A 13531-nucleotide genomic window follows, 5' to 3' on the forward strand; every position below is an offset into this window, starting at 1 on the left:
GAGCTCGACTGGAATAGTGCAACGGGGGATGAAGACAGACTGGCAGGGTCGATTGGCATTTCTTGCGATTTCATGTCCACAGAGCGATTCGTAAGGGTAGGGGAGAAGAAAGCGATTGTATAGGAGACGATAAGATGGTTGGTGGTTTCCTCTTGACTTTGATCGGATGACACGAGCTGCGCACGGTCTCTTACAAGCCCTCAAGGCAGTCACGACCCGGACAGAACTTCTGATTGGGGATCGCTACTCATTGAGTGGTCCCAATAGTTCCGATCATGAATGAGACGCCGACTCCACTTCGCATGTGGGAAGCAGCCCTCTTTCATGCATCGCTGCTATTGTCAGCCAGCGACATCTCAACCAAGGAAACTCACTGTAGATACGCGCACATATACATCACGAAAAAGCTAGAAGGGTATGCATGTTGTATAGGTTTCTAGCCATGACAAGATGCTTCCTATGTGCAACTTGTACTAATACACTTGCACATTGCTCTTGAGTGTTGAAGATGATGTCCCTAGCCCAATATCTCTTACGCTTACAAGTACAAGCCCTCCGGCTCACCCTCCGTCTTCGTCTTAAGGACACGTTCCCTTGCGGTGCGGAAGTCCTCCATGTTGACGCGCATACGACGCTCACGGAGCGCCATGAGACCCGCTTCGGAGCAGATGGCCTTGATGTCGGCACCAGAAAGGTCGTCCTTCTGGTTGATGAACTCGTCGAGATCAACGTCCTCGTTAAGCGACATCTTGGAGGTGTGAAGAGTGAAGATCTTCTTCTTGGTGGTTTCTGTAAACGGTTAGTAAGTGTATGGCGGACATGGGGAATAAACTCACGATCGGGGTTCTCGAAGAGAATCTTTCGGTCAATACGGCCGGGACGGATAAGGGCAGGGTCGAGTGTCTCGATCTTGTTGGTGGCCATGATGACCTTGACATCTCCACGGTCGTCGAATCCGTCCAGCTGGTTGAGCAACTCCAACATGGTTCGCTGAATCTCACGCTCACCACCGGATGTGGACTCGTAACGCTTGGTACCGATAGCATCGATTTCGTCAATGAAGACAATGGAAGGCGCGTTCTCGGCGGCGGTCTGGAAGAGCTGTCGCACGAGTCTGGGACCGTCTCCAAGGTACTTCTGGATCAGCTCACTACCCACGATACGCAGGAAAGTTGCGCTGGTCTGGTTGGCCACGGCCTTGGCCAGAAGCGTCTTTCCGGTACCTGGTGCACCGTAGAGGATGACACCTTTCGGGGGCTTGATACCCATCTCCTCGTACAGTTCCGGATGTAACAGGGGCAGCTCGACCGCCTCCCGCACCTCCTGGATCTGTTGCTCTAGACCACCAATATCCGCATACGACTCTGTGGGCGCCTTATCCAGCTTCATGACGGATACTAGCGGATCGGCATCGTCTGTGAGCACACCGACTACTGAAACCGACTTGTGATGCAGCAGGATGCTCGCTCCGGGCTCTAGCAGATCCTTGTCGACGAAAGACATGATGGAGACGTAGTACTCGGGCCCGGTGGCGCTGGAAACAATGGCGTGGTCGTCGTCAATGAGCTCCTCGAGGTTGCCGACGCCCATGGGACTGCCGCGCATGTCGTCGACGCGTGAGCGCTCATCGGCGTTCCGGTCTTCGGCATCCCCTGCGTTGGCTGCGGGCGCGTTTCCTTCCTTCACCGCCTTGGCCTTGCGCAGGCGCTCCTGGTTCTCGACGTACTCCTCCTCGAGCAGGAGATGGTCGTGGATGCGCTGCATTCGGAGGTAGCGTAGCTTGCATCGTGCGGTCGGGTAGACGGTCGGGAGCTTGGCGGCGGCGCTGGGTCCGGCGGCCTTCTTCTTCTTCCTACCGATGCGGGTTGTGGGTTGTGGCGGCGGCTCGTACTTTGGCTTCTCCTTCTGCAGAGGGCGTTGTTAGTGCGTGCCAGGTGCGGTGAGGCAACAGATAGCGGACTCCCGAGAGCCATCACCACGTGTCGTGGGGCAGCACGTACCTTGTCCTTCTTGTTCTTGTCATCTCCTGGAGGCCCGCCGCCTCCAGCACTCGATTGCTGGTTACCCTGCACGGTGTTAGCATGTGGCCATGGTGGTTTCCGAGGGAGGCGATCTTACCATGACACGCGATCAGGTGATGAAAGGCGAATCAGGCGCTCGACAGTATGCAGCGACTAGAAGAGAAAGGACCACAGCGAGGGTGGTGGGAACGGGCGATGGCGGTGGTGAGGCGGTGGTTGTTTGCAAGAGGTGTTGATGCGCTGATTCCGAAGCTCGTGGATGTCGGAGGATCGGGGTTAGCGCCTCGTGGCGTCACTGCCTCGAGCCGCTGGAAGCCTCACCATTCCACCTCCATAGAGCAACAGACACGTCAGGCCCTGTCCGATAGCCGTACATTTCTCGCTGTGCGCTCCATTTCACTAACACTTCTTCTTCACCCACCAGATTCCCGAACCCCCCGTTGTAGTATTCCCTCTGAGCTTCGACCCCGCCGGCGAGCCAGCTCAAAGCTCCCCACGCGGGTCAAGAGGTACTCTCCATCGCTACCAGACAAGGTCTTGGAGTAGGTCCAGTACGTTCGCATCGTTTCGCAGGTGAATCACCACGCCACAGCCCCCTCTCAGACACCCCAAGACCTGCATGACACACTCCCCGCACTGCAACTTGGTCGAGCCGGGACCACTTCGCGAGCCTGAGGCTGACTTCTGTACCTAGAAATACCTTGGTCGCGCCTACCTGCTGCCTACTCGTAACATTTCCTCTTCATCGCCCTTTTCACCCCAAACCTTCTCCCATACCCCACCACCATGACTTCCAACCGCAACCGGCGCATTGCCAAGGAGATTGCCGACATCCACAACGATCAGCACTCCAAAATCGTCGTCGAACCGGCAGGCAATGGCGAAGATCTCACACATCTACGGGGGCAGTTCTTTGGTCCTCCTGACACACCATATGAGGGAGCTACCTACAAGGTCGACATCCGGATTCCGAGCGAATACCCCTTCCGCCCGCCGCTCATGAAGTTCGAGACCAAGATCTGGCACCCCAATGTCAGCTCACAGACAGTACGTAGCAAGCAAGACCCCCAGATACCATTCAAAAAAGCTAACAGTAGTAGGGCGCTATCTGCCTCGACACCCTCTCCTCGCAATGGTCGCCAGTTCTGACCATTAAGTCCGCTCTGATCTCGCTACAATCGCTCCTCAGCACACCCGAGCCAAAGGACCCACAAGACGCAGAAGTCGCCGGCATGCTGCTTAGGAACCCCGCCGAATTCGAACACAAGGCACGCGAGTGGGCCGTCACATTCGCTGGTGCGCCGCGGAAGGAGATTGCTGAAGGAAGCGGGGGAGCCACAGCGGCATCCATCAAGAAGAAGGCGCAGCAGGCGAAGCAAAACGAAGAGCAGTCCAAGCTGGCTGCGTACAAGGGCTACAACAAGGACTTGGTAGATCGCTTTGTCGCTATGGGCTTCGATGTCGACGCCGTGGTCGCCTCGTTTGAGTATGTTGGTATCGATCGCATGGGCGGCGAAGACTACGAGCTAGAAGAAGCCTACATGGGTGACATTACAGCTCGGCTCTTCGGCGAAGCATAGTAGCTCCCCATATCTTGTTTCGACTCAGCATCTCTTGTTCGACTTCCAGGGCGCAAAGGCGTTTTCATTCCTCAGACCATCACATCCATTAAATTCTTCATGGGAGGCGGCGTAAAGTTGATGGGTTATTAGGAGTATTGGGTGTACATGATCACGGGAATAGCGTAGGCGCGCTCCTAGTGAGTAGCAATGTAGTGTCAATCAAAGTTTGTTACATTATGCTTCTTGTCTCATTATGTCGTATGTACAGGCGTTTCCTCCTCTTCTTGCTTGACGTTTATACCGAATATCGTTGACTGGGATTCTTACGCGGTGGCACGGTCAGCGTCAATGAAGACACCATTCGAGTAGACACCATCAGCGCTCTCATCCTTCTTAAGCGTAAGAGGAGCATCACCAAACACAGTCATCTTATTCGGCTTCTCAATATTCTGCTGGACCTTGACAGCTATTCCACATATTAGCATTCTCTTCCCACATATCACATCATAACCGGAAGGATAAACTTACTCTCGCCATCATACTCATAGTCAAAAGTAGGAGGATCACAGCTCTTGCTCTCCATGGGGTTCTTGCTAGGATCGTACTCGTAGTCGCAGACGGTGTGAATGACGTTCGTGCCAGAGTACTCGTCAGACACAAAGTCCGCGAGGAGCCTCTGCGACTTGAAGCCGGAGTCGAGCGCGTGCTGTGTGATGGTGACGTTCCATTTGCCGTAGACTTTGGCGTTTGCGGCGGTGGCGGCGGTGGCCAGGGCGAAGAGGGCGGTGCTGAAGTGCATTTTGGGGGTTGGTTGGTGATTGGTTGGGTATGGGTGTTGTTGTGTTGGGAGTGATGGGGATGGGGAAAGGGATATCTAGAAAGCGATGACAAGACCGTCTTATATGTCCATCTCCCTTCGTAAGACGACGTCAAGAGCGGTCTGTTGGTCGGCGCATTTACCCACCGCCTCGTTTTCGTGCGCCTAGCATGGTCCTAGCATCTGGATACTCTACGGCTGCACTCACACAAATACCGCTACTGCTGACGCTGGGTGAGCACTTCAAAGTTCAACTCTGTCTGTGCTCAGATGCAACGGTCGTAATTCTTCGGCGACGGCGATAAAGACCGAGCCATCGGCGCGCATCTAGGTCGCGACGTGGAGAAAGGGAGACGGTGTGGGTTCCTGGGGCTAGGATTTGTAGTTGTGAACTTTGTGTAGGCGGTCAGATTTGTAGAGTTGGGCTACTGTGCTTCTAGCTTGCGTGAGTCTTCTGTCTCACTCCTTTCTTTCTCGAGATATAGATGCTGGGTTTCTATCTTTGTGAATGCGACGATCGATTAGAGACTTTCATTGACACTACTGCCTCGGTGAGGTAAAGTGGAGCTGTAAATCTCCGAGCTAGCCTACGCGGAAGTGGCGCCGTGCTAAATGGGGAGACGCCGGATCCTGGACATGGGCTTTCACGGATGCAGGAACACCAGCATCGCGGGCAGGTATTATGCGGGAAATTCCAGTATGACCCCACAGGTCCTTGTGTGCAATAGGTTAGTCGCAAATGCTCACACAGTTGCAATGCGGTGTAACGGTGTTTCAATACTGATTGATCTATGTCTATTTCCTGGTATCCCACTACCTTCCCAAGAGTACTCGCTCACTCTTCCTCGTCTCAGTCGCGTAGTTTCGCTTCTCTCCTGTGACATGTAGCTGGATATGGCCCTTTGCTGTTGGTGCATACTTCACGCTCGCGCCTTGTTCTACACTAAAAGCTTCGCATGCAGGCTTGCTGTTCAAGATCCACTGCGCAGTAAGCTTAACACCCGGATCCCAACGCCCAACACTCGCAGTAACCTCCTGGCCCACCTTGACCTTCTTGTCTTCGATCTTGGGGTCGGCTTGACGCTTGATGGCTGCTTTGCGACCACCGTATTTGATGACATCCTCCCATACATTTCCACGGGTAGAGGGAGCAGTGGCCGAAGGCGAGAGTGGAGTAGGGCCATCGGGGGCGTGGTCTTGGACCCATCGCTCGACCAACTCAAGGTAGTCCCAGATCTCGCGTGCTTGGTAGTTGCCACCATGGGGCTTCTCGGGTAGGATTGTGACATTGGCCCAGCCGGCTCCACCAACGGCATCGGTGCGCTTCTGGAACTCCATGACACCTTCATTGAGGAAGTAGTTGTCCCAAGTGCCTACGTAGACGAAGATACGTCCAGCGAGGGCAGCGCCGAGGTTGCGGGAAGAGTTGAAGTTGGTGACGACATAGTCGCTAAGGTCGAACGGCTTCCAGTATTCGACTGCCTCGGGGTAGATCTCACCGGTGACTTTGTCCCAGGGCTCGAGAGGGTAGTTGTTATAACCTTGGACTCCGAAGACGGCGTTCCAAATATCCCACTGATTGAATGACCGCGATGATGTGCCGAAGGTCAACTCCCAATGGTTTTCCTGCGCGGCGGTAGCGAGGATGACCTCCGTGCCGTTAGTGTGGGTGCGGATACTGGGGACGGAGCTACCATCTGCCCGTTGGTATGCATTAGCAGCGCTGTAGAGTTCGATGTCTTGGTGGCGGTGGAAGTCCAGGGAGTCGGGGTAGGAAGAGAAGCACACGCCGAAGAGGTCTGGGCGGTAGATGACGTTGGCAATCGACTCCCAACCACCAGTCGAGCCTCCGTCCTGGACACGAGCATACGGTGCGCGGATGGTGTTGAAAGTGTCTTCAAGATGAGGGATCAGCTCTTCGTTGATGGCATCACCGTAAGGACCAAGGTTGGCAGTGTTGACGGCATACGAGTCATCGTAGTATGGAGCTTCATGGCGGAAAGTCACCATGATGAACTTGGGTGCCGGTCGCGCTGCGGTTGTGTTGGTGCCGGATATGATACCCGCATCCCAAGCTGCTGTGAACTTCTCATCGGTGCCATAGTTGTAAGCGCCTTCGCCGGCCGGCCAGTGACCTTGGTTGTAGATGACGGGGTATCGTGTTTTCTTGTCGGCTGCATCGTAGCCAGAAGGCAGTACGACATTGGCACCAACATACATGTCGCGGCCCCAGAACTTGCTCAACTTCTTGCTGCGAATCTTGATGTGTTTGAGCGTATCTGTGTCTTCGTAGTTGCCTTGGTTGCATCCACCGATCTCCTTGCCGGCGAAGTTTTCGACAGCTGTAATGTTGTTGAAAGTCAAGTCGATAGTCTGGCCGCCTTCGGAGATCTCAACGTCTTGAGCCGATGTGACCAAGCTTCCATAGCCGTTGACATTTGGCGCGCCATCGCCGCATGGGAATCTGACGCTGACCTTCGAGCCATCGCTTCTCGTGACAGTCTCATAGCGGGTGAGGAAAGCCTGCACACTGTAGGTGCCTGGGTCGATGTCGCTCAGGCTGACGTTCGGCCAGCCATACACACCGGTAGCGGTACTGTTGTTGCTTCCGCCAGAGAAGAAAACCGATTGCTTTGGACCGAAGTTGTATACATTCTTTCCAAAGATTTTGTTGGGGGAAGAAGTGACATCTGTATCGTCGAGGGGATCTTCGCCTTCGGGAGCAAACATCAACACAATGCGGCCATCGGTGGGAACATCCAGAAGACCACTCTCAATAGAGAGCTTGACGTTGAGATTGGTGTTGTAGTCGCGTTCGACATAGTGCCGAGTTGTGGGAACAGCCGACACGCCCAAGGCGAGTGAAGCGAGGAGGAAATTCTTCAACATCTTGCTTCTGTAGACTGTTATCCGGTCCGGTTAAACGCAGAGCACTCGTCAATTGTGCTTGACCAAGCTGTCGGTGGGACGACAAGCTTTTTGATATGCGCTCAAGCTTTGACTTGGTGAGAGTAGAAGCGAGCAGCACCACTAACCGGAAGAAGAAGGCGCGAAAGATAGTACAGCCTTATACGGCATGAAAGATAAGAACCTGCAGCTAAGGCCGTTTGCAAGTCATGGAAAGAGGGTCGTGATTAATTAATCTTCATGTTCGCGGACCGGGCAGTCGAAGAGGAGGAACCATGGGAGCGGTAGCGTGGTCCCGCCATACTGGTTTCTGGTGTCGCTTGCGCAGGAACAATTATTTGCTACACGCTCAAGCTATTCGCTTCGACTCCATGGAAGGTTCCGCAGAATTCGTGGATTGTACATATCTGGTTGATGTCGTATGGGTATAGGATGGCTGCCGTGCACATATCTTTGAATTCCGGCATCGAGGCCGAGTCGCTAACCGCTTTGAGGGAGGAGCGACCAGGTTACGTGAAATGTCTATCTTCGCATCAAGCCACTTTCACGTTGAGTGTGACATGTGACCGTCTTGAGATGTTGATATGTCTCGCAGAAGAAGGGCTCACTACGTCGTACTTGCGCGGTAGGCCTAGTGAGACCATTTCCTGACGTCACCACTCTTGCATGCCATGTACGTATCGCACTCTGTACGCATCTCCTCCATGGGATACCCACAACAGCACGAACACAATGACCAACGTCGTCCTCAACCACACGAAGCTCGGTGCGATAAGATGTCTGCGGGAACCAAGCGGCTCGATCGTGAAGATATTAGGTCTGCCGTACGGGAAAGTTGCCCAAAGATTTGCGCGCGCAGAACTCTCGAACAAGCTTTCTGGTGGAGAGAGCAAAAGGTTCCACGATGGAGTTTTCGATGCGACAAAGCCAGGAGCGTCCAGTATCCAGCCGTGGGGAAGCGTCAAGTCTGATGCAGCCAACATCCCGCTGCCAACCGATAATCTGCCGGATGACGAAGAACAGTCGGAAGATTGCTTGAACCTTTCCATACATCTACCGAAGTCATGTGTCGATGAAGGCGGGAAGATACGTTCGGGTATGAAGTTGCCGGTCCTTGTCTTCATCCATGGTGGTGCGTACTTCCTTGGTTCTGCGAATCGACCATATTACAACCCCGAAAATCTTGTGCGCCATGCTATTCAGCGTGGATCACCCATCGTCTTCGTAGGAATCAACTACCGACTCGGTGCGCTAGGCTTCTGGCATTCGGATCATGCTGGAGGTATGGTACCGGAGAACAATGGTCTCTACGACCAAAACACGGCGTTCGAATGGCTGCGCGAGAATGTTGAGGGGTTTGGCGGCGACGTGGATAATGTTACCGTCATCGGGCAAAGCGCAGGTAGCGAGAGTATCTCGGTGCAAACAATGCGTAAACCGTTGTTCAAGCGCGCGATCATGTTCTCGGGGACGCCAGTTACCATGCCTGCAATGACGCATGACGAGCATCACGATAACTTCCTCAAGCATGCTGAGAAGTTGGGGATTCGTATAAGAGAAGACGACGGCAGTGAGAGGAACACGCAATCAATAGCCAGAGACGTGATTGGCGTTGACGCGTCGAAGATTCGAGACCTGGCATGGGTTGGTTTGCCATGCACGAACAGCGAGTTCTTTCCCTTCGAGCGGCCGACCATGGATCTGGCTAGAAAGGGCAAAGTCGCTCCTCCTGATTGGAAAGACTGGGCGAGGCCTGTCGAAGCTCAAATCGTTGGCTCCACTACCTATGACGGCGGCATCTCCTACAATATGATGAGGAATGATGACAGTCGCAAGAACCATGCTCAAGCCTTCGAGCAGATTGCCAAAGATGTTCTGTCTCCCGAACAAGGTGCCGAATTGCTGAAGATATACGGTATCGAGGGGGGTCTTGATGATGCGGACGCACTCCAACGTATCTGCCTTTTTGAGAGCGACATAGGTTTCTTTGCGGCCGCGTTGAGCATTGCGGAAGGTGATCTGGTCAAAGAAACCTATTTTCAAGTCTTCGATCTTCCGAACCCTTTCCCAGGACCAATTCAGGAGCAAGGTGCTTTCGCTACGCATACTTTCGACATTGTGACGCTGCTTGGTGGCGTGCATGAAGACTGTTTGCCCTCGCATTATGGACCTGCGGTTGCTAGGTGGCGCGATACCATTCTCGATTTCGTTACCAGGGGGACGCCCGCTTGTGCAGAGTTTGTTGGTGTTGATGGAGGGAGGAGAGGATTGATGGTGGATGAGGGAGGCGTTCGCGAGGTCGGCAGTGAGGCGTGGTTGGAGAATGACGAGGGGAGAAGGCGGAGATTGTTCGATTTGGCTCGGCAGATTGATGCTGATACCGGACTGGACGTTCTTTGGGTCGACGTTTGTAGGCGCTTCTTGATGCGCGGGAAGTGAACGGACGGGACTATGACGCTGCATCTGTGGCAGCGTCACTTCATCCCGGAGTGTCGAACGTGTGTCTTGTCGCCTGTCAAGGTGAATTAGCATAATGAAGGATTTGGGTTTGGTTGCAAGAACATACCGGAAGACCTTCCCACCTATCCCAGACGCGAGGTGCTAGCACCCTTTGTCCTGCACTTCGACAGTGGTATGATTGGCCTCCGTCCAGCCAAAGTCTCACTGCCAGCGCTCGGAATAGGCGTTGCTGGTGCCTCGTACTCATCGTCTGTCTCGCCTTCAGCGTCCTGGTCAGTGATGTTACCATCACTGACGTCCTCGGATGCCTCTATGTCCAGACCCCAACCACCCAACTCAGCGAGTTCATCTTCCAGCGCCGGATCAAGCTGAGGGCTGGATACCTCAGGCGCCTGATCTGGTGATGATGAGACTCGCGGCGAGGACTTGTAGTCTTCTGCGCCGTAGATGCTGTCGTCATCTGAGTTTTCTTGGTGGTCGCTGTGGGCCCTTGAGCTATGCTCGGACGGCGGAGACGGGGTCCATTGTGTGGCCGGGAAGGTGTCGGAAGTGGCGGGGGAGGGAGGGACCGAGAGGAAGAAGGAGAGAGAGGGGGTGGGAGAGGGAGAGGAGGATGAGGAGGAGGATGGTGATTTGGGACTGTTTAGTGAGGCACGAAGGGCGTCCATCTCCCTCGCACCTCTGTCGACCATGTCTTCCAGCGCCGCAATGCGGGCTTCGTGCTGGTGGCCTATGTCGAGGGCCTCTCCCAGCTGGCTCTCACGCACCGCCATGCGCATCTCGAGCATCTTGACTTCGTCGCGTACAGCCTTGCTCACGAGATCCCGGATCTCGGTCTTGCTCATGCTGATCTCTGGTGCTATGTCATGTCAGATCATTTACCCAAAGACCAATGAGTGATGAGACTTACCTGGGCTTGACTTGGAGGTCATGCTGTATGCTGCCGCTATGAAGCCAGCAAGCAAAACGAACATGACTGAGCCCATATCGAGGGCGAAGTTGAGGAAGCCGTTCGGCTCGTAGTGCGTTTGAGGGAGATATCCTTCCATCTTGGTAGTGGTGCGAGCGGGATTGTTTGTAGGTGTGGGTGGGTTTCTGGGTATGTAGCTGTTTTGGATAGTGACGAAGCTGTTGGAGAAGAGGAAAAAGATTTGTGCGAAGAGATTTTGAGTTGTTGACGTTGCCTAGGTGAAGGGCAAACGGACGAGTCTTGGCAGTAGAAACCGTCTTCACCGCGACAATAATACCTACTCACCGCGCCTATATCTAGCTTAAATAGATTCTAGTACTACTCATTACTAATTTCGCCCCAAAGACTGTCGCTATTGTCTTCGATTGTCTCACTGTCGAACACGGACAGAATAAGACACTCGAAGAGCCGCCTCGAGGTGACCACCGCGCATTGTGACAATACAATATGTCTCACTATAGAACAAAGAATGAACTGTGTGGGAGCTGATCTGGAAAAAGAGAAAGCCATTCTTCTGATACGACTTGCTTGAAAGCAGGATAGGTGATGATGTGAGACGAAACCTTGGGAAAGCATTTTGGAGTATGACATTACACTGAACGTTCGCATAATACAATTGAATCAAAATGATGCGCTAGATTTTGGCTGGTGTACCGATGCAACTTGATGTGCGTAGACTTTGGAAGGTTGATGTTAGAAACTGAGGCGGGCTGTTCGGCTGACGCCGGGGATATCGTACGCGTCACGCTAGCATGACTCGTACTACCGAGACGCGTCGCGATGACGTGAACGTCCGCCAGAAGTTCCCCAGAGCTGCCTCCCTTCTAGTGTACGACAGATACACCTTCCCATCCTATGCTGCGTAAGCATGTCGAAAGCGCATTCGAAGTTGCAACCGCTACAGATTGGGATGGAATGCAGCTATCAACTACTTGAGGGAGCAGCTGCACAGCACAACAGAGACTGCTGGCCTTGAGATGCTTAGTATAAGCACGCGGATGCACGGGATTGTGGTCACTTCGGTGTGGGATGACTCGGAAATGATGCGCTCTTTTTGAGGAGGCAGCAGCTCGAGCATTGTTTAGAAGGAGGAACAGCACGTAATCTACGGGCGACACTTGACAGCGACGAAGAGTAGGTCTTTCTGTGTACTACAAGTGACCCTACTCACAGAGACTTCGATGCATGTGCGTACTCTTTTGGCGTTTTGGCCTGCAGGTTTATCGACCCGCAAACGTTCGGTACACTACCTGGGTACCAGGGAAGTTACAACCCTTGATCTACCATGACATCCTTCTGGATGTTCGAAACGCAGGCGAACCAGCTAAAGCCGACGATGAGAGCCTCCACATGAGCTCTGAGTATATCGAAGGACTTATCAATACCTGATCTAGGGAGATTCCATTCAAATTCCAGACTGAAGAGCTATTTGCTCGAAGCGGTTGATCGGCGCTAAGATGAACAGTGACCGCCGAAATACGCAACCGAGACATGAACTTACAAGCTGTCTGTCGCCATACGGTGTCTGATTACATCTCCACTTTCGTTACCCCGCATTACACGAGCATGCGGTATCCATGGATCACTTCCTCGACGCGTCCGGACTAGCGTGGTCGAATTCACCGTGAAACATTATCACCGTATCCTCTCGCCCTCGTCACCTTCACTACTCTTTGACTCTGACCATCATCAACTCTTCAAGATCTACTCCAATCGGTGTAGACTTCTTCGACATGTCTGTTCCGTTGAAGATGCTGGAGAAGGAGGTCGAACACCCTGATCGCATCGAGGGATGGCTTGACAAATTGCACATCAAGGGCGCCGAGATCGATGGAAGCGAGTGCACCACCGATACCGATGGAGAGGCAGGTTATGGACCAACTACACCACCTCGGCGATCGGACTACCGCTCTGTACCGCAAGATGAGATATCGCCAACCGACACGTCCTTCTCCGGGCAGAGCATCTTCGACAAGCCACTCCGCAAGGATCTGTTCGGCAGTCCAACCCCATACTTGGAGAGACGAGACGATGGTTCCGACACGACGAGTATCGATAGCCGTGACTGGGCGCCGACACAGGGCAAAGAGCGCACACTTGAACGACCTATACCACCTACCTTTGCTCTTCGACCTAGCAAGCCATCAGCCAGGTTAGATCACCAGAAAGTAGCCTCACACATGGATACAGACGACCTCACAACTGTATGGGATCTCGACCCTCAACAAACTCTTCCTCCGAACGAGCCGCGACCAGTCTGGATAACCTCCTGTCTCCAATGCACACTCTCCGGCCTCCCCTGCTCAAGAACCTACCCCTCATGCTCACGTTGTAAGCGACACAACCGTGCTGAAGAATGTCTCCTCCAGCGTCGACGCTTCGCATCCGAAGTTATGGATTCCTCGACGATGGAGAGGAGCACAGCACCTGCTCTACTCAAAGTGAAAGGCGAAGATGAAGGAGTTTGGGAACGCAAGGTCGAGCTGGCGGAGGCATTGTGCGAGCAGTGGGTTGCTGAGCAGGACAAAAAGAATTGGGTGTTGCCGGATGTTGGTAGTGCGAGAGGTGGATGGGGTAAACGCAAGGGTAGGGCTGGGAAGGAGAAGGTGGGACATCCGGGAGAGGGGATTGGACGGCTGGCTTTTCGGGAGTTGTTTGTTGATGTGGATACCTGAGAAGGCTCTGGGGTATCTGGCATGGTCTCTGCGGCGTTCTTTTCAGCGATGTCTATTCGGTTTGTATGACAAGCCGGGTCGTTGATCTGGGAATCCTCTGGGGCTGATGCGAGGGTATC

The 13531-nt window shown here is 53.7% G+C and overlaps 7 protein-coding genes across 7 annotated transcripts; 3 read left to right on the forward strand and 4 right to left on the reverse strand.

Annotated features, from left to right (window-relative positions):
- Positions 1 to 538: 538 nt before the first annotated feature.
- On the reverse strand, positions 539 to 2121 carry MTS2 (26S protease regulatory subunit; the record flags this gene model as incomplete). Its single annotated transcript, XM_049386220.1, has 4 exons — positions 539 to 789; positions 837 to 1905; positions 2001 to 2066; positions 2119 to 2121. 4 exons carry the CDS (start codon positions 2119 to 2121, stop codon positions 539 to 541), a joined length of 1389 nt encoding a protein of 462 aa, XP_049246069.1.
- Positions 2122 to 2807: 686 nt separating this feature from the next.
- Positions 2808 to 3601, forward strand: UBC1_1 (Ubiquitin-conjugating enzyme E2 1; the record flags this gene model as incomplete). The annotated part of the gene is made up of 2 exons (XM_049386221.1): positions 2808 to 3068; positions 3122 to 3601. The coding sequence occupies 2 exons, from the start codon at positions 2808 to 2810 to the stop codon at positions 3599 to 3601; spliced, it is 741 nt and encodes a 246-aa protein (XP_049246070.1).
- Positions 3602 to 3906: 305 nt separating this feature from the next.
- J4E84_003611 (uncharacterized protein) lies at positions 3907 to 4382 on the reverse strand (the record flags this gene model as incomplete). The annotated part of the gene is made up of 2 exons (XM_049386222.1): positions 3907 to 4049; positions 4112 to 4382. The coding sequence occupies 2 exons, from the start codon at positions 4380 to 4382 to the stop codon at positions 3907 to 3909; spliced, it is 414 nt and encodes a 137-aa protein (XP_049246071.1).
- An 831-nt stretch (positions 4383 to 5213) lies between these two features.
- J4E84_003612 (uncharacterized protein) lies at positions 5214 to 7289 on the reverse strand (the record flags this gene model as incomplete). Its single annotated transcript, XM_049386223.1, has 1 exon — positions 5214 to 7289. One exon carries the CDS (start codon positions 7287 to 7289, stop codon positions 5214 to 5216), a length of 2076 nt encoding a protein of 691 aa, XP_049246072.1.
- A 684-nt stretch (positions 7290 to 7973) lies between these two features.
- On the forward strand, positions 7974 to 9746 carry J4E84_003613 (uncharacterized protein; the record flags this gene model as incomplete). The annotated part of the gene is made up of 1 exon (XM_049386224.1): positions 7974 to 9746. One exon carries the CDS (start codon positions 7974 to 7976, stop codon positions 9744 to 9746), a length of 1773 nt encoding a protein of 590 aa, XP_049246073.1.
- Positions 9747 to 9889: 143 nt separating this feature from the next.
- J4E84_003614 (uncharacterized protein) lies at positions 9890 to 10816 on the reverse strand (the record flags this gene model as incomplete). Its single annotated transcript, XM_049386225.1, has 2 exons — positions 9890 to 10626; positions 10678 to 10816. 2 exons carry the CDS (start codon positions 10814 to 10816, stop codon positions 9890 to 9892), a joined length of 876 nt encoding a protein of 291 aa, XP_049246074.1.
- A 1654-nt stretch (positions 10817 to 12470) lies between these two features.
- Positions 12471 to 13412, forward strand: J4E84_003615 (uncharacterized protein; the record flags this gene model as incomplete). The annotated part of the gene is made up of 1 exon (XM_049386226.1): positions 12471 to 13412. One exon carries the CDS (start codon positions 12471 to 12473, stop codon positions 13410 to 13412), a length of 942 nt encoding a protein of 313 aa, XP_049246075.1.
- Between the last annotated feature and the right edge of the window lie 119 nt (positions 13413 to 13531).

Source organism: Alternaria hordeiaustralica (assembly GCF_023758085.1).
Source record: "Alternaria hordeiaustralica strain BMP 2776 chromosome Unknown scaffold_5, whole genome shotgun sequence".
Classification (NCBI taxonomy): Eukaryota; Fungi; Ascomycota; class Dothideomycetes; order Pleosporales; family Pleosporaceae; genus Alternaria; species Alternaria hordeiaustralica.